Source organism: Podarcis melisellensis, assembly GCF_964234715.1.
Source record: "Podarcis melisellensis genome assembly, chromosome: 16".
Lineage (NCBI taxonomy): Eukaryota > Metazoa > Chordata > Lepidosauria > Squamata > Lacertidae > Podarcis > Podarcis melisellensis.
Genome location: NC_138533.1, coordinates 13,868,509 through 13,896,151, shown reverse-complemented (window position 1 = coordinate 13,896,151; position 27,643 = coordinate 13,868,509). Strand labels below are relative to the sequence as shown.

Sequence of the window (27,643 nt, the reverse complement as noted above, 5' to 3'; positions counted from 1 at the left end):
CGGCGGCAGCCAATCGGCTGCTGCAAAGGGCGGGCCCTCACAGGTTCACTTAAGGTCGGGGCAGCCCGGGGCTCACCCCTTTTGTTCCCCCAGCAGCAGCGGTTTGGAGGTCTTGAGCCCCCCCAATATTTTTTATAAGTCGGTATGGGCCCCCGCCCCCCCAATATTTTTTATAAGTCGGCGCCCCTGCTACAGTCCTCTGAGGGGCAAAGTCAAGCATTCAAAACAGATTCTGCAACTTATTTATGTCAAACCCAGCAAATATAGTTGTGCTCAACAGATAGATGAAAAGTCATTTAATAAACATAACACAATGTATAAAACAAGTGAGAAATCAATAAAACATCAAGCTATCTTGACCCTTTAACTGAAGCCTCCAGGAGCAGGTGAAGTCTAGTTTGGGAACACCATGAAAACATCTTCATTTGGAAAGGTAATCATGTTCAGCTGTCTGTAAATGGAGTTTAAAAAAGAAGTCAGATCCAGGATTATTTATTACACTTTATCCCACTCATTCCAGCATGGTATAATGGTTAGGGTGTTGGACTAAGGTTTGAGAAACCAGGATTAAAATCCTCACTCAAGGCACTTGCTCTAAATTCATAATGTGCCCACTGGTGCAAAAAAGTTTGGCAACCTTTGGTCTATGCTCTCAGTGCAAAGGTGGGAAGTTGTCCTTCAGATGTTGTTAGACTAACTCCCATCATTCCCAGGTCATTGGCCATGCTGGCTGGGGCTGATGGGAGCTGGAGTCCAGTAACCTCTGGAGGGCCCACACATATCTCCCGTCCCTGCCTTAGGAAATGGATATATTTCATTCTCTCCAGCCCCACTGAACAATGAAGAGTACAAAGAGGTTAAGCTTGATCTCATTGAGCTCCTTTGAGGAAAGAAAGAGCATCTCTTCATTGGAGGCAAGCCTGAGAAAAAGAGATTAATTTCAGTGGACTCTCCTACCCAGTGTTTTTTGCCCTGGTGGCATGTGCTGGTACACAGTACTGTCACCTTTTTTCAAATCAGAGTGTCGCACCTCCTTCCCGAAGCCTGGAAAGCTTCTGTCCGGCTTAGGGAGGGAGAGACGATACTCTGGCAGTACCCAAGAGCCCTCTATTTCATGCTGAATACTGGCACCCTTTTTTCTAGGGGGAGGGGGGCAAACACTGTTCCTACCTCAAAGAAAGTGTCTAATATCTTGTCAGTGGTGGATGCCTGAGACTGGAACTGCTGTTGGTTTGTCTCAATTGCTGTCATTAGTCGAAAGTAGAAGTAGAGATATTCCCACTCCCTAGACAAAGAAGGAAATATCATTGGGGGTACCAAACAGCTTGGGACAGAAGTACTGATAAGAGCATCTCCCCCAGTACAGTATTAACTATTTCAGGCCCTATAATCAGTGGAGGAGGCCTTGTTGGAGCAAGTGCTGCCTGGCTGGTGCTCACTTGCAGCAGCGTCTTCTCAGCGGTGATTCCCTACTTGTGGAATGCTCTTCTTGGTGAGATGCATCTGTCCACCTCATAATTAACATTTAGGAGGGATGTTAAACTGTTACTTTTCAACCAGGCATTTCATAACTGAAAGATACCGTTCCTGGCAACATTGTAATTATTAGCTGGAACTGTTTTTAAATGTTGTTTAGATATTCTTAACATTTTTATTCTAATGTTTATTCTACTGCTAAATTATTTTGCTCCGCCACTTTTGGTTGTCTGAGGGGAAGGTCTTCCTTATTACTACAGTGGTACCTCTAGTTGCAAACAAAATTCGTTCCGGAGGCCCGTTCTTAACCTGAAACTGTTCTTAACTAGAGGCGTGCTTTCGCTAATGGGGCCTCTCGCTGCCGCTGCGCCGCCGGCACACAATTTCCGTTCTCATCCTGGGGCAAAGCTCTCAACTCGAGGTAACTCTTCCAGGCTAGCGGAGTTTGTAACCTGAAGCGTTTGTAACCTGAGGGGTTTGTAACTGAAGGTACCACTGTACTGATCTTTGTAAGCCTCTGTGGAACTCCGTTTTCTTCTCTTCCGCTGAAGAGCAAGCTAAAAAAAATGTTGCAAGTAGATACGTTTTCATCTATTGGCTGCCGCGCTTCCTCACCTGTCCATCAACTCAAGGCTGCCATATTTTCCCATGACTGTCCGTCTGAATAATTCCTCCTCCTTTTCCTCTTTTGCTTGGGGCTTATCTGCTGTAGGGCAAAAGAAGACTTGCCAGCATGCATAGCTTGGCTTCAATGTTAAGAATCATCTCCCTCCCTCTGAACTTGAGGTTGTTATCAGTGTTCGTCCTACTCAGAGTATATCCATTGAATTGAACGGACATAACTAACTTAGGCTCATTCATTTCAGGTTCAGTTGATGAGTGGGGCACACAAAGGAGCCTGCATTTTGCAAGCTGCTTGAAGGAGAAGTCCCTTTTGCAGATGATGCCTTCAAAAAACAACAACAGCTGCTTGCTTTGGTTATGCATGCCTGCTCACTCAGCCAAACTGGGCCAAACCCCGCCCCGGTTCACCAGCACAGCTAGGGCAGCTAATGTGATGTTAGCTGATTGGCAAATAGGCATGGTTTGTGGGTGGGGAATGGCCTTGTGGGTCAAACTGGACCACACTCAAGGAGCAGGTGTGGCCTGCAGGGAAAGTCCGAGGAGCTAATATAAATATTTGGAGGGCAACATTCGGGCCTGAGGTTCCTCACCCCTGCATTAAAGGTTCTAAGCCTGAGCCCAGTCTCAAAGCCTGCTGCCCATCTCCCCAAACACTCTTGTCACCTGCTGCTTTGCCAAAAACATCATCTGCGATACTGCTCTCCTTCAGTTCGACCCACTTCTGTCAATTGGAGAAAGAAATACAACTCAGTGACTGGAATGCTCATCCTGGCAGCCCCAGCTAGTCCCTGTCAACCCCCAGTCTGCATGGGCATAGCCAGGGGGGAGGGGCGGCAGCTGCCCCCTCCCAAATCAAGTAAATAAATATTTTACTAAAAGTATATATTGTAGAAGGGACGCGGGTGGCGCTGTGGGTTAAACCACAGAGCCTAGGACTTGACGATCAGAAGGTTGGCGGTTCGAATCCCCGTGACAGGGTGAGCTCCCGTTGCTTGGTCCCTGCTCCTGCCAACCTAGCAGTTCAAAAGCACGTCATGTGCAAGTAGATAAATAGGGACTGCTCTGGCGGGAAGGTAAACGGCGTTTCCATGTGTTGCTCTGGTTCACCAGAAGCGGCTTAGTCATGCTGGCCACATGATCCGGAAGCTGTCTGAATACAAACGCCGGCTCCCTCGGCCTACAGAGCGAGATGAGCACGCAACCCCAGAGTCGTTCATGACTGGACCTAATGGTCAGGGTTCCCTTTACCTTTACCTTTTATATATTGTAGAAAAATTTTGACAATTTTTTCTGAGCACTTGAGACCAAAAGAAAGTTTAAAACAACTGTTGAGACATTTCATTCTGAATCTACTAGACAGAACCAGACAGAGGATGATGACAGGTGGGTGTCCAGCCCCACCCATCATGAATCCTGGGTACACCAATGGGAGCTGTGCTGACCTTTTGCCTCTTGAGCTCTTGACGCTTCACCAAAGCCATCTGGAAGTTGTCAACCAGGACTGCAATCACCAGGCTGCAAGAGAAAGTGTATACCTGTAATGGTTCTAGGGGTTGCTCGTGCGTAAGTTGTCGCCACACCTGGCTGGGTTACCTGGGTGAACCCTTTCTGTCCGGACAGCCACCCATCCGTGGCTGTCTCAATCGCTGGCAGAATGCGTCAGTGGGCGTTTCTTGAACTTATTCCAGCAAAGAAGTTCTTTGATGCCAAGTCTCCTCCTACTCTCCCTGCGCGGAAGTCTTCTGCGCAGGGAGGGTGTGGGCAGCGGAGGACCCGTGCTCTCCCCGCTGGTCTCCGGCGAGGAGTCATGGAGCCCCCTCGCCGATTCCCCCATCTGCCCCCCTTCTCCACTGGTGCTATGCTGATTTCCTTCTCCAGCAGATGGGCTGCCTCTCTCCCTACTGGGACCCTCTCCGGCATGCCTCTGGAGCCTTCCCTCCGCCTCTGGCTCCAATGGCAGTTCCCTGACAATACCTAACAGGGATATTGTGAGGATAAAATTCCAGGGTGGTGGTGGTGTGGGCGGGCAGTGAACAATGTATGCTACCTTGAGCACCTTGGAGGAAAAGCATGATATAATAAATGTAATAAATCAACAAACCATCCCTTGACCTCCCATCCAAGATCCTCTCCAGTAAGTCAAAAGCCTGAGGAGCCTATACTTACTTGAGAAGCAAGAAGTACTCCAGAAGGATGTAGACAATCAGGAAGATGATGATGTACCAGGCACCTGGAAAGAAATACACGTGGGGCCTGTGAGTGATAATGCTGCCTAGGGGTGGGCTTTTCAGGAAATCTCCACCCAATTATTGTCTTGCTCTTCAATCTTGACATGAGGTTGGGTGGGTTGGGTTTTTTTTAACCGATTGTGCTAAAAATTGTGCTAAGTTCTATGTACCCCCCTGACAAGGATCCTCTTCCCTCACCTGCTTCTTGACAGGTAAGGTAGATGAGGGACCAGTCATCCAAAGTGAAGAGCTGGAAAAGTGTGAAGATGCTGTTGAAGAGGTCTCCAAAGTGTTTTTCGTCAGCTTCATGGAACATGTCACGCAGCACCACGGAAGACATAACTGACAGGTGGAAGGCAGGGCTAAGGAACGAAACAAGGAGCCTTGGAAATGCAGGATCGCGGGAGAGAGAACGCCACCCCTTTGCCTCTTCCAAGGATTTGTAATTAACCTGTGAAATTCACTCGTCATAGGATGACATGACAGAAATCAGTAACAGTAAAATTTTGGGGAGCGGAAGAAGGCAGGTCTCAGTGTTGCCCTTGTTAGAGCTCAGCAGGGAGGAGGAGGAGGACGGGGACCAAACGAGAATTAATGGCCTCTGTCTCTCATTGGCTCTGGCGCCACCTACTGCTGGCCTCCCTGTCTTCTGCCCTACCAGTCCCAATGGGCACCAGTGCACCTGGATTCTTCCCTCTCCATTCTGCTATTTCCTGGGAGGATACAGAGGAAACAGAACATGAGGAGAATAATGGCTCCGATGGACTCGCAGGAAAGCAAAAAAGTGCTTGTAACTTCCTTGAGGTTCTGCATCACTCTATGTGGAAAAGCAAGTAAAGAAGCAGAGAGTTAGGTAGGGCTGTAAGGTCAGTCGCTGTCAATTCTTCTGTCCCGCACCCCACCTAAAACCTGGGAAGTTGCTATGGATTCCTCCAGATGACCCATTTATTGAGCAATTTACAGTTCCAAATATTCTTTGTGCACAGTGAGAGAAGAATGCTTTCAAGGTACAGGACGGAAGGGTCCTGGAAGCCCTCTTGCGAAATACTGACTACCTGGAGGCGCTAAGGAGCTCTTCCATTCCCCTTCCCTCCCCCAGCTAGAAATTTGGGCGCTAACCGGAGGGTGAGCAGGAAGCGGATGGCGCGGATAGCACGGACAGCCTTGCAGATTTTGAGGACCCGGAAGAGCGTGAGTTTGTTGCCGCGGTTGCCTTGTCTGGAGGAGATGAGCAAGGGGAGCAGAAAATCCAGTACCGTCATGCACATAATGAAGAAATCTGGCAAAGGGAAGAAGAGGAAACAGAGAAATTAAGGCAGACCCACATGAAACGGTGCTTCAGACTGTCAGCTGAGCAACATTAAGCTTATACAACTAGTGTAACATTATGGGCATTCCAGAGAAAACAACAACACTTAGTTTAGTACAGTACTTTGCTTAGTACAGTGGTATCTTGGGTTACATACGCTTCAGGTTACAGACTCCGCTAACCCAGAAATAGTACCTTGGGTTAAGAACTTTGCTTCAGGATGAGAACAGAAATTGTGCTCTGGTGGCGTGGCAGCAGTGGGAGGCCCCATTAGCTTAAGTGGTACTTCAGGTTAAGAACTGTTTCAGGTTAAGAACGGACCTCCGGAACGAATTAAGTACTTAACCTGAGGTACCACTGTACCAACCTTCTCATCTTTTGAGAAGGGTCTGCTGTTAGTTCTGCACATGTTGCTATTCTCAGGCAGTCTGCTAATTAAATAGTTTGCCCTGGAATCCCTTGGTATGAGCTAGGGCTTTTTCTCTCAGCTTGAACTTGCCGAAACTCAGTTCTGGGACCTCTCTGGTGGGCGCCATTGCCATGATAAGAGAACAAGGCAGGCGTCCATGGTGGGTTCCGGCACCTCTTTTTCTAGAAACATAGAACTGGCGTCAACACCTGTTCATACCCGCACTGCAAAAAGACCCACCAATGTCATTCCACGGGTCGCGGAAATATTCGCAGCCCAACGCAATGAGCTTGAGGACGGCCTCTAACACGTAGACAGAAAGGAAGGCAGGATCCATGGCAGAAAAGAACCATTCTGTTGCAAGGGAGGAGAGAAAGAGAGAACCATGAAGAAAGCTGTTGTGATCTGTGGAGCTGCCCACCACTGAAGAAGGTGAATTGCCTGAGTGGGGAGTGGGGGCAGTAGTCCCTGGTTGAATCTACACAGAAGATAAAGGTGTGGGTACAGGACCACAGATAATGCCCCTAAAGCAGTGGTTCTCAACCTGTGGGTCTCCAGATGTTGTTGGACTACAACTCCCATCACCCCTGAGCTCTGGCCTTGCTAGCTAGGGGTGATGGGAGTTGTAGTTCAACAACATCTAGGGACCCACAAGTTGAGAAAGGCTGCCCTAAAGGCAAGGCCAAACTCTGAAGTGGTCTCAGCAAGGTTCTGAAGCAACTGGCTGGTTTCTATTGGGGATAGGTAGTCACTGACTAGTGTTGCTTCCTGAAAGGGTCAGTGCCTTATTCTGCAGATATAAGGCCCTTGGGTCAATATGGCTTCCAGCTGTGGGGATCTCTCCTGAGGGCCAGCTGTCAATCTGGGAGCAGAAGTTCTCCTTGGGGCAGGACTGAAGCCCCTGGCCTTACTGAAACCAGAGCATGCTCTGGTTACTACCCAGCATTCAGAAGAAGTCTATGGAGCAGGATTATTTCTGAGGAAAGAAACGCCTCTCCTGCGGGCTGACCTCCCCGAATTTCGACCACCGCAAACGTTTGAGCCACCAGCAATACGGTGTTGATGGCCACCACCGAGCAGATTATGAAGTCAAAGATGAAAGACTGAGTCAAGTGGTAGATGATCTCCCTCAGCAAGACGAGGTGCGGGTGGATCTTCTGCCAGGCATACACCACCATCTCTGTCAGCGTCATTCGTCTGTGCTTCCTCTTGCGACGCTGGCGGGCCGGCTTTGCTAGAGTGAGAGAGGGAGGAAGAATCGTTTGAGGGTGAGGGCAGAGGAGGCAGTCATTCCCCTCACCCAGTTTCTCAGACCACATGAGGTTGTCCCCTGCAACAAGGGCCTGGATAGCTCAGTTGGATAGAGTGTGGTGCTGACAATGCCAAGGTTGCAGGTTCAATCCTTGTATGCAACAGCGGCACATTCCTGCATTGCAGAGGACTAGATGATCCTCAGGGTCCCTTCCAGCTCTACACTTCTATGATTCTATGATTCCAAGGGACGTTGGAGAATCCAGAAGAGAAAGGGAATGGAGGTGAGATTTGCTATGTTTGCTTATTCGTTCCTTGCCCAGAACAGAAATTATCCAGTCAGTATTATTGGTAATGGACTAATGTAATGATAATGAGAGTGATTTTGTAATTAAATGATGTAAATGTTCACCATAGCAAGTGGCAATGCGGATAATTCAGTTTTTGTCAGGAGCCAAACTGCAGTGTAACAGAATCATAGAATTGTAGTTGGAAGGGACCACGAGGGTCATCTAGTCCAGCCCCCCTGCAATGCAGGAATCTCTCTGCCCAACATGGGGGTTGAACCCACAACCCTGAGATCAAGAGCAGGGGTAGGCAACCTAAGGCCCATGGGCCACAAGCAGCCAATGAGGGTTGTTTAACCAGCCCACGAGCTGCTCCCATACCGAGTCGCCTGCTAAACCAGCGCAGCACAGGAACTCGCTTCTGCAGCGCCGGAAATCACATCTGCGCAGACGCCAGAAATCACGCACAGACACAATCTGGCCTACGGAGGGATCTCCACTACAGTGAACCGGCCCAGGTGAGGTAAACCTTGCCAACCCCTGATCAAGAGTTTCATGCTGTTCCAGCACGACGGCCTTGGTCCAGTATACCTCAAGGAGCATCTCCACTCCCATCGTTCAGCCCAGACACTGAGGTCCAGCGCTGAGGGCCTTCTGGCGGTTCCCTCCCTGCGAGAAGCCAAGTTACAGGGAACCAGGCAGAGGACCTTTGAAATATACTCAGAGTCGCAAAGTAATTTCATGCTCTTTATTCAGCTCATAGTGGTGAGGAGGAATGAATGAAAGTCCCCTCAAAGTATCTGCTTTATATACATTATTTACACAATGGGCTGCACATGATTGGCTAATTCTGGAATTCTACTGAATTCTGGAGCATGATTGGGTGGTTCCTGCCAACCAATCATACTGCTGCATTGTTCTAGGACCAATCAGACTGCTGCATTCTGAATCCTATTGTTCTAGGACCAATCAGACTGCTGCAATTTGGATCCTATTGTTCTAGGACCAATCAGACTGCTGCAGTTTGGATCCTATTCAACTCAGTACATAACAGCCTTCTTGGTAGTGGCGCCTGCCCTGTGGAACACCCTCCCACCAGATGTCAAAGAGAAAAACAACTACCAGACTTTTAGAAGACATCTGAAGGCAGCCCTGTTTAGGGAAGCTTTTAATATCTGAAGGACTATTGTATTTTAATATTTTGTTGGAAGCCGCCCAGAGTGGCTGGGGAAACCCAGCCAGATAGGCGGGGTATAAATAATAAATTATTATTATTATACCAACTGAGCTTTCCCGCTGAATGTAACAAATTGTGGGTGGGAAAGAAATAAATCCCTTCTTACATACCTCCCTACAGCACCCATGTTGGGGACTAAGTCCCACAGTTCCAAGTACAGTAATCATTCCTGGAATTAAGCTGAGCTCCTCCTCCTCCAGAGGAAACCATGTTAAGTACAGTGATTTAATTTACTGAAATGGGGAATGCTTAAATGTATGAATGTGTGTTTAATTCTGGAATGTTTCCCAGTAACTCTCATGTGATTGGTTAATTCTGTTCACACGGGAGACATCTTATTACATTCTCCATTTTGTTTTGTGTGTGTGACTGACTTGACTGTAATGGCTGCATCTCCATGAACACTGAAGAAAAGAGAGAACTCTCTAAATGCAACACATCGTCCAACGTTTCTCTGATGAAAATCGGGACAGCCTATTATTATTATACCCCACCCCTAGGTTGCCCCTACCACTCTAGGTGGCTTCCAACATATATAAAAACATAATAAAACATTGAACATTTAAAAACTTCCCTATGCAGGGCTGCCTTCAGAAGTCTTCTAAAGGTTGCGTAGTTATTTACCTCCTTGGCTTGCATAACTCCATACCCTCCAACATTTCTCCAGTGAAAATAGGGACGTCCGAAGGAAATGAGGACATTCCAGGATCAAATTTGAAACCGGGATGGCTTCTGTAAATCCAGGGCTGTCCCTGGAAAATAGGGACACTTGGAGGGTCTGCTATGCAATAGAGGAGAAGAGTGCTAATGTTTCTCTCTGAATGTATGTGTCAAAAAGAAGTACAGAATCTGATGTTCTCCCAAAGAAGCAGTAAGGAGAAGTCTGCTAGAAGAGAAAAGTGGAAACCTCTTGGAAGGAGCTGCCTGGGTTAGCTGGGTAATGTACAGAAGGCTGAGTGCAAGGACTGGAAAGACAGAAAGACAGAGTTAGTTTGAATGTTTATGGAAGAATCTTCAACTACCGAATTTACTCGAATCTAATGTTCACTTTTTTGGCCAAATTATGTTGCGAGTACTAAGGTGCGCGTTAGATTCAATGGCACATTTACATTCACCAATAGACAGACAGACAGACAGACAGACAGACAGACAGACAGACAGATAGACAGATGGACAGACAGACAGATATATCCATCTGTTCATCCATCCATCCATCCACTTTGGTTTCAAGGTTCTGAAAACTGAGGTGCACATTAGATTCGATGGCGCATTAGAATTGAATAAATACGGTAAGAGGACAAAACAAGTCCCATGCTTGGATAAGCATGTGAACGTAAATATATTCTTCTTTAGCTACGTGTTCTGCAAGTGAAAGCTTTGAATATTTTAAACCTTGTTTTAATTTCAATAAAAGAGTCAGTCTTGCGCATGATTTGGCTTCCTAGCGGCAATTTAGCTACTCTGCCAACAGACCAATCTCCATGTAAACTTCCCCTCCAACCATCCTGCCAGGGTTTTTTGGGAGCTAAGGATCTGGAGCTCTGACTAGAAAAGGCTCCCCGCTCCTGACAGAGACAGCCCTGAGCTCGATGGCCAGGGGTCCGGTTCGGTATAAAGCACATGGCCATCTAAAAATGGTCTGGGAGGTGGGAAGGTCTGCTGCACCTATGTAAAGTCAAACTGCACCCCTGGAATCGCCCCCTCACTTTTGGCTCTCATCCCTCCAGGTGCATTCTTGGAACTTCTCCTCGACCTGCTGCTCTGATTGCTGAATCTTCTCGGGTGTTTTCTAGACCCTCTCAAGGAGCGCGACACGGAGGTGACGGCCAGGACCATGGAAGGCTCTGGGTGGGCTGAGGGTGAATACCCAGGCCCAAGGCTGGAAGTCCCAAGCATTCCTGTGCCTGCACCCTGGGCTTGGCCCTGCTCCTGGGTCGGGACCTGCAGCATTTTCTCCATCTGAGGCACAGAGGACATGGCGGGCACGGTGAGGTACCGGTGATCCATGGTGGCAAACTGAAGGAGCCCTCGTGGCTCAGACGCGCCGGCCTAGAAATGTCCTCCCAGTCGGCTTCTCCAGTCTGGGCTGTGGCGAACCTGGAACACGGAAGGCCCCAGGCTTCCGAATGGGGAGCCTTGGCAGCTCTTTGTGATGCCATTGTGAGTCAAGGCAAAGGATGCCAAGGCAGTCAGAGGCGGTGGTGTTAGCAGTCAGTCTATGGAGCCTAAGGCCCACTCCACAGATCTCCTGCCCCTCTCCACATTTTTTTTAACCTTTTTTCCCAACTGACCTTTTCTACGTCTGGACAGATACCATGTAAGAAACCAGAACCAATAATAGAAAAGCAAACCAATCCCTCTGCAAAAAGTGTTTGATTTGCTTCTAGAAACTGGTTGGCAACACAGTACTGTACTCATAATCTTCCAACATGCTGGAGACCCAGATTGGGACGCTCCTTTTTTTTTTGGTCCTGAATTCTCACATGTGCGTGTGAACAGAAGGCCAAGAGACGCTCGTTTTTTTGTTTTGTGAAAATGGGGGCTTCAAAGCAGAGGCGCCGGCAACTCCTAGGGGCGCAGGTCCCTTTGTGCCCCCCACCCACCTAATAAAAGCCACGTTTGGACTTCATTTTGCAAGGAATTTGTAACAGGGTTGCTGGAGGGCAAGAGAGCTGGGATTGGGCACAAACCTTCAACTTTGTTTCTTACAGCCCTTGAGACTGGAGTAAGTCCTAGAGCTCTGCTAGGACAAGAGAGGAAGCGGCTCCTGGCTACTTATACCATATTTTAGAATTAAACCAGGAGTGCTTAATTCAGATGACTTGGAGGGTAAAACTCCCCACCTATGATTATTGTGCTTGTTGTTGTCAGTGTTTTTTGATTTTTTTTTAGGGAAGGGAAGGTGTTGGTACACACAATGAAGTTGTTACAGTAAGTGCCACACTTTAAACATTTTTTTGGGGGGGAAGGTGCCAATACTGCATACCTTTGAGTACCCTCAGAAAAAAAGGAATGGTGGTGGTTGTTAATCCACCCTTTACCCCAAGGTACCAGGGCAGGTTATAATTAAAACGCAATATTGAAAAGCAATTTAAAGCAACTTAGGTTGATCTCTTCTGTGAACTGCCGTGAGACCTCTGGGTATAGGGCGGAATAATAATAATAATAATAATAATAATAATAATAATAATAATGATAATGATAATGTCACAGAAATAAAGCAGGTCCTAAAAATATGCTCAAGCAGGCAAATGCATAATTTTGAAGCCAGCTGCTGTTGCTTTGGTGTGATGCCTACAAACTTGGGCTTGGGGAGAGTTGGCTCCAAGTCCCTTTTTAGCTTTAAGAATTCAGAGTAGCCCTGGACCAGTCACAGCTTCTGAGACCAGTCAACCTCACAGAGCTGTTTTGGGGGATAAAAAGTGGGGTGGGGGTGGGGGAATAACCCTTCATCAGCACTAGGTACCTCTATGGCTAAGATTGGGCACAGGGTTTATCTGCCCCCCAATATGTTATTCAAGTTGGCACCACTGCTTCAAAGCGTGGCATTGCCTGACATCATAGGGATGCCAGGTGACTGACAGGTGGCTCCTCCAGCTGGCCTGCCAGGGTTTGGGGAGCTAAGGATTTGGGGCCCTGACTAGAAAAGGCTCCCCACTCCTGATGCAGACAGCCCTGGGCTCCCTGTCCAGTGGTCCAATTCAGTATAAAGCAGATCCTAGAAAAAGCAGCAATGCTGGCTCCCCCCATTTTGAAGGAAGTTAAGTAATAATACACTTGGCTGTCAAAAAATGGGTCAGGTGGGGAGGCCCGCCACAATAACATTAAGTCTAAATGCACCCCTGGAATTTGCCCCCTCACTTTTGACTCTCGCTCCTGTGTGTACGGTTTTGGATCCTTGCATTGACCTCCTGCTGCCCCTGCCGCTCCTGCTGAATCTCTTGGACCCTTTCATGAAGGGCGACATGGAGGTGACAGCCAGGACCATGGAAGGCTCTGGGTGGGCTGAGGGTGAATACCCAGGCCCAAGGCTGGAAGTCCCAGGTATTCCTGTGCCTGCACCCTGGGCTTGGCCCTGCTCCTGGGTCGGGACTTGCAGCATTTTCTCCATCTGAGGCACAGAGGACATGGCGGGCACGGTGAGGTAATTCATGGTGGCGAACTGAAGGAGCCCTCGTGGCTCAGACGCGCCGGCCTAGAAATGTCCTCCCAGTCGGCTTCTCCAGTCTGGCCTGTAGCGAACCTGGAACACGGAAGGCCCCAGGCTTCCGAATGGGGAGCCTTGGCAGCTCTTTGTGATGCCATCGTGAGGCAAGGCAAAGGATGCCAAGGCAGCCAGAGGCGGTGGTGTTAGCAGACAGTCTATGGAGCCTAAGGCCCAGGCCACAGATCCCCTGCCCCTCTCCACATTTTATTTTTACCTTTTTTCCCCCAAACTGACCATGTAGGGAATCATAACCAATAACAGAAAAGCAAACCAATGCCAGTGTGGTATAGTGGTTAAGAGCGGTGGACTCGTAATCTGGTGAACCGGGTTCGCTTCCCCGCTCCTCCATATGCAGCTGCTGGGTGACCTTGGGCTAGTCACACTTCTCTGAAGTCTCTCAGCCCCACGCACCTCACAGAGTGTTTGTTGTGGGGGAGGAAGGGAAAGGAGAATGTTAGCCGCTTTGAGACTCCTTTGGGTAGTGATAAAGCGGGATATGAAATCCAAACTCTACAAGAAGGCGGGGAAAGTTTCAGAAACTGGTTGGCAACACAGTACTGTACTCACACACCCTCCAACATCATGGGGATCAAAATTGGGATGCTGCATTTTTGGTCCCAAGCTGTTGCGCCTGCATGTGAGGACGAAACTAGACGCTCGTTTTGTGATCTCGCGAGACAAAACACAAGCGGCTTTCATGAGTGCTCCATCCACTTTTGCCCCTGGCCCTACTTACCACAGGCATGTGGCCCCTGGAATGTTACCTAGAAGGGAAAGTGATCCTCAAGCTGAAAAGGATTCCCCACCTTTCATCACCACCAAGCGCCATTTCCAACTGCCCAGGTCAACCCCCTCATAGAGCAGGCTGAGTCTTTCTCGTCTCCAAAGCTAGTTTTATTTCTAGATGCCTCGTGACTACAGGTCCAGAAGGTGCACATCTGGCTGCAAGATTCCCTCTCTCTTTCTCTCTCTCTCTCTCTTTCTTCTCTGCCTGCCAGGCTTTGCTTTCAGGTCGATTCTGGGAGATCTTCCAGAGATTCTGTCCTCCTACGCCTGAAACACACCACAGGTCTGAGAAGGTCCTGGGCAAGGCATCAGGTGTGCATTACCAAAAAATGTTAAAAAACCAAGATGAAAGAGGGTGCTGATGCACATAAAATTTGCATCTGCTAATTTTGTAGGTAACAACTCGCATGCAGAAATAATTTCTGTAGTGTGAACAGAAGTACAATACACCTCGCCATAGTGGGGAATAGGACAGCGAGCAGGTGAACTGTGTGCCTGCGCATGAGAATTAAAAGGGCCAGCTGCTGGATCAGGCCAATGGCCCATCTAACCCAACACTCTGTGCTCACAATGGCCAACCAGATGCTGACTACAGTGGACCCTCTGGATACGAATTTAATTCATTCCGGGGGTCCGTGCACACCCCCAAAAACCCATATCCAGAGGCACTGCTTCTGCGCACGTACACAGCGCGATAGAGCACTTCTGTGCATGCGCGAGTGGCGAAACCTGGAAAAATATTTCTGGGTTTGCTGCTTTCGCAACCCGAAGTTTATGTTACTCAAGAGTAATGTAACCCGAGGGTTTACTGTATATAGAAAGGCCAGAACTGCTGTCCAAGTACTAATGTTTGATGGGCAACCTTTCAAGGCCCCAGCTTTTTAAACCAACCTTGGCTTAAAGCATGGACTGTTTTTAATCGAGACATCGACTGTGCAGCCTTTCCAACAGAGAGAAGAGAGGGCTGTCCTCTGCAAAGCAGGACACATGGCCTCCTGAAAGAAGGGCTTTCCAGGGAGCTCCATGAATGCACACACACAAATCCACTCCCCATGCCTGCACACCCCTTGTGTCCCACCCAGGCAGTGGCGTAGCGTGGGGTGGCGACACAGTGGCAATTGCCCTGAGTGCAAAATTGTTATGGGCGCCAAATGTCAACACCCGGTGCTGCCTCAATATAGCTGCACACTTCTGACACCCAGCTCCATTGAAAATGTCTACTCCATGTGAACCAGGAAGTAATCTCTCCAGACAACATAGTGACTCTTCTTATCTCTGCAGCTGTGATCTCCTGGGTGATGCAGATGCCGTTAGGCAGTTGAATGTGCATGTGTAGTACTCTGTCTGTTTCCCTCCCTCCCAACTCCACTCTGTAAAGCCCCCAGGCGCTGGCAACCCTCGCTACGCCACTGTACCCAGGCCACCCAAATAAGCTTTTCAGATGGCAGCAGGCAAGGAACCCTCTGCCTTACCCCTTGTTTCATTTACATGGCATGTGTGCTGCAAAGCAAAAGCTGGGGCAGCAGCCACCCCACTGTCTTCTCTCCATAATCCTCTGGGCCTTTACAGGACACAGGCCCATGTAAAATATATACGTATATTTCGCTCAGTAAGACGCACCCGACTATAAGAGGCACCTAGTTTTTAGAGGAGGAAAACAAGAAAAGCCAGCAAGAGCCGCAGACACGCTCGCTCGGTGCGGCTCTTTAAAGATAGAGCGGCTCTTGCTGGCTTTTCTGGGAGGTGGGAGAAGGGACTGATGGGCTGCCCTCCGTCCCTTCTCCCACCTCCCTGAAAAGTCAGAGCAAGCTGCGCAGCTACCTCTAAAGCCAGCACAGCAAGAGGGAGAGCTGCGCAGCGCCTCTTGTTGTGCTGCCTTCCCAGCGAAGCAGGATGTGGGACAGAAGGGAGCCCTTATGGAGCCCCTTCCGTCCCTCATCCTGCTTCGCTGGGAAGCCAGCAGACCAAGAGGCGCTGTGCAGCTCTCCCTCTTGCTGTTCTGGCTTCAGCTATAGCTGCGCAGCCAGCATTCGCTCCGTAAGACGCACACACATTTCCCCTTACTTTTTAGGAGGGAAAGAGTGTGTCTTATGGAGCAAAAAATACAGTAAACCAATAGCTTGCAATTGACATCAGCCCCAGTGGGCACACCAGCATTTCATAGAATCATAGAACTCTAGAGTTGGATGGGACTCCAAGGATCTTCTAGTCCAGCCCCCTGCAATGCAGGAGTGGCAGCTAAAGAATCCCTGACAATCGAGCCTCCATTTAAAAACCTCCGATGGAGGAGAGCCCACCACTTTCCAGGGGAGTCCATTCCGCTGTCAAACAGCTCTCCCTATAAGAAAGTTCTTCTAGAGGTTTAGTTGGAATCTCCTTCCTTGTAACTTGAAGCCATTGCTTTGCGTTCTGCTCTCTCTTGGTGCCCAATAAACAACCTGGAGATTAAATGGAGCTCCCGATTCTTTCTTTGCAAGTGGGGTGCACTGACGGTGAGCCTGCCTGGGAGCGGCTGCGCTAGGGAGTCCCAGCAGGCCATCCTGGGTGCATAAGCTCCTCTTCTTTAGGGAACGGCTGCACTGCAGGGGGTTGCCCTAGATGACCCTCGAGATCCCTGCTAATTCTACAATTCTATGATCCTAACACAGGGCTAGAGGCCTTGTTTGGCATGCAGAAAAGACCCCGTGTCCATAATGATTTCCAAATGAACAAGGGGGAAATATCTGTTTTCACTCAGGGGACGAAGGAGAAGGCCTCCAGCCAGCCACCCTCTTCCTCTCAACCTTCCTTACATGGCTTTGCCCGAGGACTTGCGAGCAGATTGCCGCACCGCATGCTTCCACAGCATTTCTTCGTCGATCCCCAGTGCGGCCAGGACCTGGGAGAAACGGCGCTCCACAGCCTGGCGGGCGTTGGCCTGGCAGGGAGAGAGGCTTGAGTGGAGACGCAGACAGGCCAAAGGCAGTGTAGTTTAAAAAAAACACACCCGTACAAATGGCCCTACTGCCACACGCTGTGCTCTCTCGCTATCTCTGCTGCCATTTTGCTGGCTCTGCCAGAACAAAAGCAGCAAGTCTTTTCCTTTACAGGTAAAGGCCAGGAGGCAACTTGGATCGCCTTGCAAGGAAGTGATATTTCAGTGTGGCCAGCACCTACCCTCTGGAAGTCCCTGCCCATTGACATTTGTTCTGTTTATAGCCAGCTCTTCCTCCCAAAGGTGCCCATGGCAGCAAACACAGCGAAACAGATGAGGCCTTGTTGGCGCTGATCTGCGGCAGGGCCTTTTTGGTTGCAGCTCCTGTTTGCGAAATGCCTTCCGTGGCAAGGTGTGCCATTCTAAGAGCATTCCTGCTTATGTAGGGCTGAAAGATACTGTTCGCGGGAACCCTGAGATCAGTGCTTCTTGAAATAATATTTTTAGAATTATTATTTTGCTTTAAGGTTTTCCGCATTGATAAATCAAGGCCGAGTGGACAACTCCAACTTGTGTCTCCTTGCACTGAACTGAATATTGAAACTGCTATGCTATATAACCCATTGCGTCCCCTCCCCTCCCCCCCAGCCCCCTGGCCCCCATTTCACCTGCATGACTCTCTCAAACAAGAAAGGTCTGCTCTCCACGCGGTCTTGCATCTCCTGCAGCTGTAGTGTGTACTCTTCCATGCGCTGCTTCTCCTGCCTCCTGCACACCAAAGTGAGAGGCTGGTGGGCCTTTGCTGTATTGTGGGACCTCTTCCGATCCCTCTACCCCAACCTGTAAATAACCAGGCCTGTTCCTCTGTAAGTAAGTGGAACACCTGCTTTGTGTGAATCATAGAGTTGGAATGGACCATGAGAGTCATCTAGGCCAGCCCCCTGCAATGCATGAATCTTTTGGGCTTGAACCCATGACCCTCAGATTATAAATCTGATGCTCTGCCAACTGAGCTGTCTGGGCAACCCAGGTTCAATCCTCCCCAATGGCATCTCTAGATTTTAAAAGTCAGGTAGCTGCAGAAAGGAGGAGGAAGCTGTTGCCAGGAAGAATATTCCAGGAATGTGGCCCTCCAGGCTTTTCTGCATGGCCCTTGGGATCCTCCTGAGGTCACACCCCTCACCCAAGCCACACCCCTCAGCAGCTCTCCTCTGTTGCCCTCCTTAAGTACTTTCCTCCAGCAGGAACGTGCCCATGAACAACCCATAATCTTCCCAGAAACCTCTGTCATGCTCAAGAGCAGAATTGCTCCTTCCAGCCTTATGAAGACCGCTGGGTAATAATTTTGGCAGTCCTCGATACAACCCTAGTTGGCAGCCGAGTGCAAGCCAGAAAACGGGCTGTGTACACCTTTAAAGCACATCCGCCCGCCTCAAGAATCCTGGGCACTGTAGCTCTGTGAGGGGTAAGCTACAGTTCCCAGGGTTCGTTGGGGACGGCGAATGTGCTCCAAATGTGCTTTTTGTGGGATGTAATCCACTGGAGCAGTCAAATACAACATTCCTTGTTTCCCTAGAGTGGACACAGGCAGGGGGATGTTACGCCAGCCAGTATAACTTCCTGTTCCACTGGTCTGGAGCGTCCTCCCCCTGCATGTGACCAGACAGATGGGCATGACTCTGGCTGACTCCATAAAATAGTCGAGTCACGCAGCCATCTTTCTCTTGATGCCATTTTCTTCTCTTAGTGTATTTTGCTGTCTGCTGGCTCTCAGCCAGCAGTACATGGGCTCAGTCTCCATATGGGATGAGCTCACACTTTGTTCTGTAATTACAATATAAAGCCTGCCTTCAGGGATTATACTGTGAACTGAATGTGAGTAAACTTCTTGTTACTTTGAAGACTCTTGTGTCTTGATTCTTTTAAGAGAGATCAAAGGGGACTTGCCAGGAATAATCCAGTCTGGGCAAGCGAGACTAGATTGCTTAACTAAAGAGATTCAAACGAATCTGCAAACTAGCTTACTGCTGTATTGGGGGAATCTGCTCTGCTACATGACTCACTAGCGTGGAAGGATCATATTTAATCAATATATACTTTCCTAATATCCTTAACAGTCCCACACTTTCAAGGTATGGTCATATGCAGCCCCTGTTCTGCCCCACAGCCCTGAGGGACTTTGCAGAAACCTCACGGCATGTTACCTGAGTATCTCCCGTTTTCTTTGCAATGACACGGAGGGGTGGTCCATGGTCTGGTACGTCGCCAAGCACTTGGCCACTTCCCGTTGCACTTGCTGCTCCTTCGCCCTGCGCAGCTCGGCTCGCCGCTTCTCCTTCCGTTCCTGCCTCTCCCACTCTAGCAAGAGCATCCTAACAAAAAGAGGCCAACCTCAGGCATGGGGAAACCTCTGGAGGTGAGGGTGAAGGGGTCCTCCAGGCAGGCTGGCGTTGTGTCCAAGTGCAGGCCAGGAATGTAGGTTGGCTAAAGGGGATTGAAGGGCTCTGTCACCCGAGTGCAGCAAAGTCACTTTTAGAAAAGAGGCCGACTTTTTAGCGGTGGGAGGAAAGCGATGGGGAAATGGATGCAAAGGGTGAGGGCAACGAATAATGAAGATGTGTAGTGCTCTGCAAGCAAACTGGGATGAGTGCCGTGCTGGATGCATGCTGACTGTGGTATCATCATATCAGTAAAGACTGGATGAATGAACACTCGGTAAACACGGTGTCTCAAGGATGAGCAATTCTGTCCATTGCAGTCTCTCATTTTTCCTACCTGAAGTTCCGTTCTCCACTTTTCCACATCAGTTTGTGATTTTTGTTTTAAAAAAGGTGAAGATTCACCAGCATTTTAGTATGATTTCCCCCCTTAATATAGACATACAGTCGTACCTCGGGAGTTGAACGGAATCCGTTCCAGAAGTCTATTCGACTTCCAAAATGTTTAGAAACCAAGGCGCGGCTTCTGATTGGCTGCAGGAATCTCCTGCAGCCAATCGGAACCTGCGTTGGACGTTCGGGTTCCAAAAAACGTTCACAATCCAGAATACTTACTTCCGGGTTTGCCAAGCCGGGTTTGGGAGCCAAAACATTTGACTCGCAAGGCGTTTGACTTCTGAGGTACAATTGTACCTACTTGCAGTTTTGCTTAATATATGCATTTTTGCAAAGCAATTCTCCCCAATAAATCACATTTTTGTCTTATTTTCACTAAGATGGACATTTTTATGTACACTGTATGTTAGTGTGTGCATTTCTCTACACATTACTTAGCTGCAGAAGTGAACTGCAAAATTTTGGGAAGTGTGTACTGTATTTCAAAGGTGGGGGGAGGGCGGGGAGTGTTGTTTCCTGTTTCAGAAATGGCGAATTAGGTTCCTCTTTAAACACAAAATGAATTAAATTTCTCCTCCATCCCTAGCTTTCACTTAGCAACTGTCAGCTTTTGGGGTTCTTTGTTTTAATGTTTAGCTGAAAATTTTGCAACCTACCCCTCATTGGACTGCGGGAAAGAATAGCACAAAGACTCTGGAACGGCCACCCCCCTCCCCAGGTGCCCTGCTTACCTGTTGGCCTCTTGCCGCTTGTCAGAGGTCTTGGTGTGCATCACTGGAGCAACCATGGGGGGACCAAAGTCCGGGCAAGAATGGGCCCTCCAGTCAACCCCATACAACCGCCGGACCTCGTAATACGGGTCTTCTAGGTCCTGCTTGTCCTCTTCTCCAGAGAATTGCTGGGAGCTGCCCGTGGAGTGAAGTCGGAAAGGCTTACAGATGGTCAGCTTTGCTGGGCGGAGGAGAGCAAAGAGGCATTAACATGACCTGTCCCAACCTGCCTGCCCACATATCGTCACTTCGCAGCATATTAATTGATTAATTTAAAATATTTTTTATGGAAACTACAACAACAGCAATAGAGACAAACATCCAAACAGGAACTGGACCGTTTACAAGGATACACCGGATTACGAGTAAACTTTAAATGACAATGATTGCTCTTATAATCCAGTCTGTAGAAAAAAGGAGAAAAAGCAAAGAAAGGAAAACAGAGAGTGGGGAAGAGAGAAAAGAAAGAGAGGCCAGCACACATTAGGGGGAAAGGCAGGTTATAAATGTAATAATAGTAATAATAATGTTATAAGAATTTTAAGGTCTCAAATACAGAATAAATGTTCATAAATGCACACATATCTAATTACATGAACCATGTGTCTGAAACGGTATAGGAGAACAATCTTGAAGCCATTTTGACTCTCTCTCTCTCTTTTTTTTAATTGATTTTAATTCGTTTTGCTACATCAAACATTAAAACAAACGAAAGAAACATACATAACACATACACACAAAAAATAAATACATAAAAAAAGAGATAGGTAGCCGTGTTGGTCTGCCATAGTCAAAACAAAAAAAATTCCTGTGTATCTGAAGAAGTGTGCATGCACACGAAAGCTCATACCAAGAACTAACTTAGTTGGTCTTTAAGGTGCTACAGGAAGGAATTTTTTTTGTTATAAAAAAAGAGAAATAATAATAAAGAAAACAAAAGAAAAAACATCTCCTAACATAAGATACCAACAAATTAACTTACATTTACTAAATAACACACAACACTAATTGACTTCCCTTCATCTCGGTTTCAGAATATATTGTATGATTTTTTATCTGCAGTTTCTTTTCCTCAAAAAACTCTTTACATCACAAGTGTTACGTCACACCTACTGTGATTTTTAGATTTTTTTACCTCTGTTTCCATGTATGTCATAAATTTATTCCATTCTTTGTTAAACTTTATGTCTTTTTGATTTCTTATTTTCTGTGTCATTTTTGCCAACTCTAAATAATCAAATAGTTTGGATTGCCACTTGTTTATAGTTGGGATTTTTTATGTCTTCCAGTTCTGCGCTATTAGAGTTCTGGAAGCCACTGTCGCGTACTGAAAGAGTGTTTGATCTCCCCTTTTGATTTCCTCTCCAATTATCCCCAGCAAAAAGGCTTCGGGTTTGAATCTCTCAATGACCTCAAATATTCCTCTGCAGTAAAGGAGGCAAATGGGGAAAGCCTTCCCACTGTCTTTTTGCTTGCAAATCCTGTTTTAAGGGCGCATTTGTGTAGGACTAAGGTGAGCCTGTGACCTGGATCCAGGAACTAAAGTATTAACCATCACAAAAGAATGGCCAAGCTGCCCAGGTACTGTAATGCAATCAGTGACCATTATCAGGTATCCTGGCAAACAGGATTTCTGCTGTAGACCGCCTCCTTCTGTGATGCATGTATGATGTTTGGGGGGGGTGGTCTTGGGCTACAGGGTGGGCAATTTCAAAAGTCTATATATGGGCTTGCACACCACTGTTCAGAGTTCTCCTCCCTCCTGTGTGTGGTGAGTGGGGACCCTGTTGCAACAGTTCCCTGAATAAAGATCAGGCTTGCTAGCCGCTTTGCTTTTAAATTTACTCTAGTTGACTGTTATTTTTCCTACTAATAGGGAACCCACTTAAGGACTCTATATGGGCTCTGGAATACCTCATAAGGGAAAAGGAGCAGGTTTTACCCCCTTATAACAACAACAACTCACTTGTCGGACTTAGTTGGATACCATCCTTAATGTTGACCTTATGCCCCCCTCCCTTGCCCATTATCAATGAATGACGGCTCCCCACCTTGATCCTTCCTCTGCTCCAGTTGCTCTTGGAAGCGCCTCTGGAGACTCTTGAAATTGGGGATCCTGCGGTTGATGGTGGGCTGGAAGGTCAGCTGCTCTTCCCTGTCGGTATGGGCCCGACCCTTGGCTCTCCTCGCCTCCCTCTGGGGAGCAGGCTCCTCGGGCTCTGTGGCCAGGCAGAGGAGCTCCGCTCGGAGTTTCTCTTCCAGCCGCTTGAGCGAGAAGCGCTTGTTGCTCCTGGGGCCCTGATCCTCCAGGCTCAGGAGCTCCTGGGTGAGCTGCAGCCAGCGGTGGCGCTCCTGGCGCATCTGCCGTTTCCGAGCCTCCTGCCGGGAGTCCATCTTCCAGTAGAGAGGCAAGAGGGAGCTCCCGGGGGCCAGGCCCACTTGGCGGTGGCACTTCTGGCACCTGGGCCAGGGATCCTCGGGGACACCATTCGAGGGCTTGGGGTCTTTCGAGCAATGGCCGTCTTTAGGGCTGCCGGCTCTCGGGTTCCCCGGCTCTGGTGTGCATGGAGGCTCACGGAAGGTGGTGACAGAAGTCTGAGGGGACCTCTTCTTCTTGGGTTTCTCCAGGAGCCGGTCTTGGTACATGGCCTGGCCGTTGACAGAGATGCTCTCCCACATCCAATGGAAGGGAAAGGAACCCGGTCGAGATTGCTTGGCAGATGCGGGAACTGGTGTAGGGCTTGGTGAGGCATTGCTGACATCTGGAGTGGGAGGTACTGGGTGCTGCCTGGGGGGGGGGGAAGCAGCAACACTCAGATTGGACACAAACTTGGTCTCCCCACCTCCCAGTTTTGGAACCCTCCTTCCCAACTTTGATTTGGATAATCAAAACACTTCCAGACCAGCAGCGTTTAGTGCATGGGTAGGCAAACTAAGGCCCAGGGGCCGGATCCAGCCCAATCACCTTCTAAATCCAGCCCACGGATGGTCAGGGAATCAGTGTGTTTTTACATGAGTAGAATGTATCCTTTTATTTTAAATGCATTGCTGGGTTATTTGTGGGGCCTGCCTGGTGTTTTTACATGAGTAAAACGTGTGCTTTTATTTAAAATGCATCTCCGGATTATTTTGGGGGGCATAGAAATTCGTTCATTTCCCCCCCCCCCAAAAAAAGTTTGCTGACCCCTGTTTTAGTGCTTTCCATTTATTGCTCCTCCACTGTAAAACGGCACACAGAATCGCAACTGATTTTTCACTGGCATTCTCTTTTGGGGGGCACATCCTGCTACTTTCCAATCACACCAGTGGGTGTGTGACACAACTACGGAGACAGGTGCTATTGAAGGGCTTTGGCTTAGTGGCAAAGAGAATTTTAAAGAACTGCAGTACAATTACAGCATCTGATGCACATTTCACTCGTGAACCTGGATAGCTCAGTTGGTTGAAGCATGGTGCTGATAATGCTAAGGATGCTAGTTCGATCCCCGTATTGGACAGAAGCATATTCCTGCGTTGCAGGGGGTTGGACTAGATGATCCTCAGGGTCCCTTCCAACTCTACAATTCTGCTATTCTATGTCATGGACTGGTTGGGTGCAGAGGAATGGTGGGAAGAACCAGCAGGGGAACCACTCAGAGAAGAAGTCTCACAGCCTGTGGGGCGATGATGGGACGATGTTGAGTGGTTGGAGGGAGAGGACTGGGAAGAAGAGTTTCCCGGAAGCTGGAGAGGTAACAGGGCTTAGTGAGCAGGGAGAGTCTTTGGCAGAGAGAAGTCCAGCGTCAGAGGAAGAAGCTGAAGCAGGAGAGGAGGGAGGTGAAGGGACAGAGATGAGTCCTGCTGAAGAAGTATCACAGCTGTCTCCCCTTCCTGATGCGACAATCTCCCTTCCCCACTTGTTTCCCAGAACCCAGAGAGGCATGAAAAGGGCGGAGGAGAGGTAGGCTGGCTGCCTGCAGCCGCAGTCTCAGATTGCTTGGGAAAAGCCCTGCAGTGGAAGGGAAGGCTGTGAGGAGGCATAGTCTCGGCAACTGGTTTTCACGGAGGAAGACCACTGGGAATGTGCTGCTCTATTAGGCCTGGCATGCAACCCCAAGTCTTGGGGGATCATGTTTTTGCTAATAAAGAGTTAACTCCATCTTTGAACTGTGTAAATTGTAAAAATGCTCCTTTCAAATGATAAGCACAAACAGATCCTGCTCTGAATCAGGTGCATTTCCCTTGAAGGCACCTGATTCCTTACATAGGATTCCTTACTTAGGAATCCTTAGGATTCCTTACTTAGGATTCCTCCAAAGAATCCTGGGAACTGTAGCTTATTAAAGGCGCTGAGAGTTGTTAGAAGACCCCTCACATCACCCTTCACAAACTACAGTTGCGAGATTCTTTGGGGGAAGCAACAATTGTTATAGTAGTATAAAAACATAAAGGGACCCCTGACCGTTAAGTCCAGTCGCAGATGACTCTGGGTTTGTGGTGCTCAAGTCGCTTTACAGGCTGAGGGAGCCGGCATTTGTCCACAGACAGTTTTTCCAGGTCATGTGGCCAGCATGACTAAGCCGCTTCTGGCGCAACGGAACACCGACGCCAGAGCAGCGCACGGAAACGGCGTTTACCTTCCTGCCGGAGCGGTACCTATTTATCTACTTGCACTTTGACGTGCTTTTGAACTGCTAGGTTGGCAGGAGCAGGGAGCGAGCAATGGGAGCTCACCCCATCACGGGGATTCGAACCGCCAACCTTCTGATCGGCAAGCCCAAGAGGCTCAGTGGTTTAGATCATCCCTTACAGCAGTATAGGAATACTTTAAATGTGTGCTGTGGATGGGACCCCCCTAAAGCCCACAGCAACAACTTGCCTGCTCAGTTCTTGCTCTGGGTCTATGTCTGAGATGCTGTTGGCATTTGGGACTGTTTCCTCAGGCTCCCAGCAGGGCTTCCTTGCGGGGTGAGGGCCTCTCTTCTTTGCCCGCTTCATGCAGATCAGCATCCCATCACCAGCATCCAGGTAGTCCTCCTGAGTCACACAGAGATATTTTATAGCACCAAGGCTGGCTCCAGAGACATGCATTTGGGCACCAGGATCCTGAGCCCAGCAGAGGGCCCACCGTCTAAACCAAACCACACTTTGCACAGAGAAGATCAGTTGGGACATAAGAGATCCCCCAGTTTGCTCTTCCAGGTTGGGGTGGGGAGCCAAGAATGTCATGCCTGAGGGCCCACCCAAAATCCTAGGAGCCAGGAAACACTGGTAAAACACAGTGTTTTTCCAGCGGCGGTTTTACCACTGGGATGACTGCAGTGATTCTAGTGGTACCATCCGGGCAGGTCTTTGGGGCAGAAGCCCAGGACCCCACTCAGCAGAATGAGGCCTCCTAAATACAGCAGTAGGATGTATCCTTTTACAGGGTGAAGTTTACTTTTTGTTAACTTCTTCAGTGAGGAGCCTTAAAAATACCTTTTTGGGTGTGACGGATTCAAATCTGCTATTATTTTTGTGACTGGACAACATTTAGCTTGGTAAGTCTACATTTTATGAAGAAGCAAAGAATAAATTGCTTTAGGAAAACCAATGAATTTTAATTTTACCTTCTGAAAATGTCAGTCATGTTAAATAATAATAATAATAATAATAATAATAATAATAATAATAATAATAATAAATAAAAACAATATTAATATATAATATACAACTTCAAGTACTTGGCAATCATTTGTCATGATTTCTATGCAATTTCGCACACATTTTACATACCAATCCAAACTAAATTAAATCAATATAACCAAGCAATATATTTTGAATTCCCAAATCATGTTAAAACTTTTTAGCGCCTCTCCTTTTGGGAACTGGTAAGCTGACAAATCCAGCAAGCCCTAATTGCAGCAGGGACTGCCTTACCACATTTCAAAGTAAATTAAGCAATGTGCAGCGTGCTTTTGCTTTGAACTGTGCAATTTACAGACTGGCACACTGTGAAACGGAGGCTTAAAAATAGAGATATTTAGGCATGCGTGTTCACTTGCATTCTGCACCCTTTCCCTCCCCGCCATACAACTTCTGGTACAAGTTACGAGATCAAGTCCAAGGGGAACAATGATTTCCGTGCAGACCGACTGAGAATTTCCCATCATTCACCTGGGCCCCATCACTCTCTGGCTAGGAGCAGGCAACCCTCTGACTTCCAAGGGCCAGGTGGGTGGGTGTCTGGGGGCTGCATGCCAGTGGCATGGCCGCACCTGGCAGTTGGTGTGGCCTTGGTAGACACATTCACAATACTTCTCTCTGGTTTTCAAAGGCTTACACGTCCCTGTGAGGCAGACCACCCACCCCCAGTAGCAAGGGAAACACGCTTGGAAAGTATATGAGGGGCACAGAAGCATTTTGGCCATGCTGATATTGCTGAACTAAAACATCTATAATCCCAGGCCATTGGCCATGCTTGCTAGGGCTGATGGACGTTGTAGTTTAACCACGGAAGGCCAAATTTTCCTCACACCAAGTATCACTGGATAGAGAAACCGTGACTTCACCGCTTTGTCTGTACAGTGCCTAAGGAAGGAGCATATTAAAACAGTGCTAATCTTGTTGTGTGTGTGAAGTATGGCCTCCGTTTATGGAAGCAAGAAACCCCCATTGCCCTCTCCAAGCTACCTGCTGTGGAGGGGAGCTCTCTGAGATCAGGCCCAAAAGCCGCACCCGCCCCTTTGGCTCATAGATGGTGCCGGCGATCCGGTTAATGGGGTCCACTGAGGGCTTGACACAGGCATTGGTCAGCACTGAGTGGCGATGAGGGTTCAACATGGTGCCCACGACAACATGGAAGGGGACGCATCAGCTTTTCAGTTACCACAGCAACCGGCCTACTTCCAGAACAGCCTGAGTGGCAAGCTTCCGGAACAATGCATGGCTCTCCCCAGCCAGGGGTTTTCATTTTTATTTATTTCATAAAAGTTATACAACGCTTGATTGTAAAAAAAACACAAAACAAAAACCACTTCAGAGCGGTTTACAAAAGATAAAACAGGAAAATCGGGAAAAATGGACAACCCTACTCCAGACCCTCCTATTGTCCCTATTTTCCAGGGACAGTTCCAGATTTACAGAAGCCGTCCCAGTTTCTGATTTGATCCCAGAATGTCCTGGTTTCCCTTAAGATGTCCCTATTTTCATCAGAGAAATGTTGAAAGGATATGGTAGGACATCCCTATTCTCATCAGAGGGTATGGAGTTATGTGACCTCTGAGCCAAGGAGATACATCCTTTAGAAGACACCTGAAGGCAGCCCTTTATAAGGTAGTTTTTTAATATTTA

General features: G+C 48.3%; 2 protein-coding genes and 1 long non-coding RNA gene across 10 annotated transcripts; 1 reads left to right on the top strand and 2 right to left on the bottom strand.

Moving 5' to 3' along the window:
• Positions 1 to 282: 282 nt before the first annotated feature.
• On the bottom strand, positions 283 to 13,239 carry CATSPER1 (cation channel sperm associated 1). Of its 7 annotated transcripts, none has more exons than XM_081891665.1 (12): positions 12,683 to 13,239; positions 7,056 to 7,280; positions 6,287 to 6,400; positions 5,448 to 5,607; positions 5,054 to 5,145; positions 4,527 to 4,670; positions 4,267 to 4,330; positions 3,543 to 3,615; positions 2,764 to 2,821; positions 2,092 to 2,182; positions 1,171 to 1,285; positions 283 to 451 (listed from the first exon to the last, which is right to left on the bottom strand). In XM_081891665.1, the coding sequence occupies exons 1-12, from the start codon at positions 12,972 to 12,974 to the stop codon at positions 422 to 424; spliced, it is 1,458 nt and encodes a 485-aa protein (XP_081747791.1). In that variant the 5' UTR covers positions 12,975 to 13,239; the 3' UTR covers positions 283 to 421. The 7 variants fall into 7 exon arrangements, with proteins under 7 accessions (XP_081747791.1, XP_081747792.1, XP_081747789.1 ...); XM_081891666.1 differs by lacking the exon at positions 12,683 to 13,239 and adding an exon at positions 11,113 to 11,644; XM_081891663.1 differs by lacking the exon at positions 12,683 to 13,239 and adding an exon at positions 10,528 to 10,974.
• LOC309358829 lies at positions 11,030 to 20,978 on the top strand. Its single transcript, XR_014163649.1, has 3 exons — positions 11,030 to 11,138; positions 11,714 to 11,752; positions 20,736 to 20,978. It is a non-coding gene; the product is annotated as an uncharacterized lncRNA (long non-coding RNA).
• TSGA10IP (testis specific 10 interacting protein) lies at positions 13,901 to 27,195 on the bottom strand. 2 transcript variants are annotated; one of them, XM_081891584.1, is made up of 8 exons: positions 26,984 to 27,195; positions 25,187 to 25,348; positions 22,384 to 23,116; positions 20,294 to 20,513; positions 18,933 to 19,100; positions 17,397 to 17,496; positions 16,607 to 16,731; positions 13,901 to 14,081 (listed from the first exon to the last, which is right to left on the bottom strand). In XM_081891584.1, the coding sequence occupies exons 1-8, from the start codon at positions 27,131 to 27,133 to the stop codon at positions 14,036 to 14,038; spliced, it is 1,704 nt and encodes a 567-aa protein (XP_081747710.1). In that variant the 5' UTR covers positions 27,134 to 27,195; the 3' UTR covers positions 13,901 to 14,035. The 2 variants fall into 2 exon arrangements, with proteins under 2 accessions (XP_081747710.1, XP_081747711.1); XM_081891585.1 differs by lacking the exon at positions 16,607 to 16,731.
• Between the last annotated feature and the right edge of the window lie 448 nt (positions 27,196 to 27,643).

What these genes read in the sequence shown, in the direction of transcription:
- CATSPER1 (XM_081891663.1), bottom strand. Translation starts at nt 10,828, where the DNA reads ATGGATCACCGGTACCTCACCGTGCCCGCCATGTCCTCTGTGCCTCAG. An exon ending in CCTCATGTTCTGTTTCCTCT is followed by an intron (nt 4,671 to 5,053) that starts GTATCCTCCCAG and finishes TCCACCTGTCAG; the next exon opens with TTATGTCTTCCGTGGTGCTG. An exon ending in GAGTACTTCTTGCTTCTCAA is followed by an intron (nt 3,616 to 4,266) that starts GTAAGTATAGGC and finishes TTTCTCTTGCAG; the next exon opens with CCTGGTGATTGCAGTCCTGG.
- TSGA10IP (XM_081891584.1), bottom strand. Translation starts at nt 27,133, where the DNA reads ATGTTGAACCCTCATCGCCACTCAGTGCTGACCAATGCCTGTGTCAAG. An exon ending in AGCAAGAACTGAGCAGGCAA is followed by an intron (nt 23,117 to 25,186) that starts GTTGTTGCTGTG and finishes CCCCCCAGGCAG; the next exon opens with CACCCAGTACCTCCCACTCC. An exon ending in AAGTCCTCGGGCAAAGCCAT is followed by an intron (nt 14,082 to 16,606) that starts GTAAGGAAGGTT and finishes GGTGTGTTTCAG; the next exon opens with GCGTAGGAGGACAGAATCTC.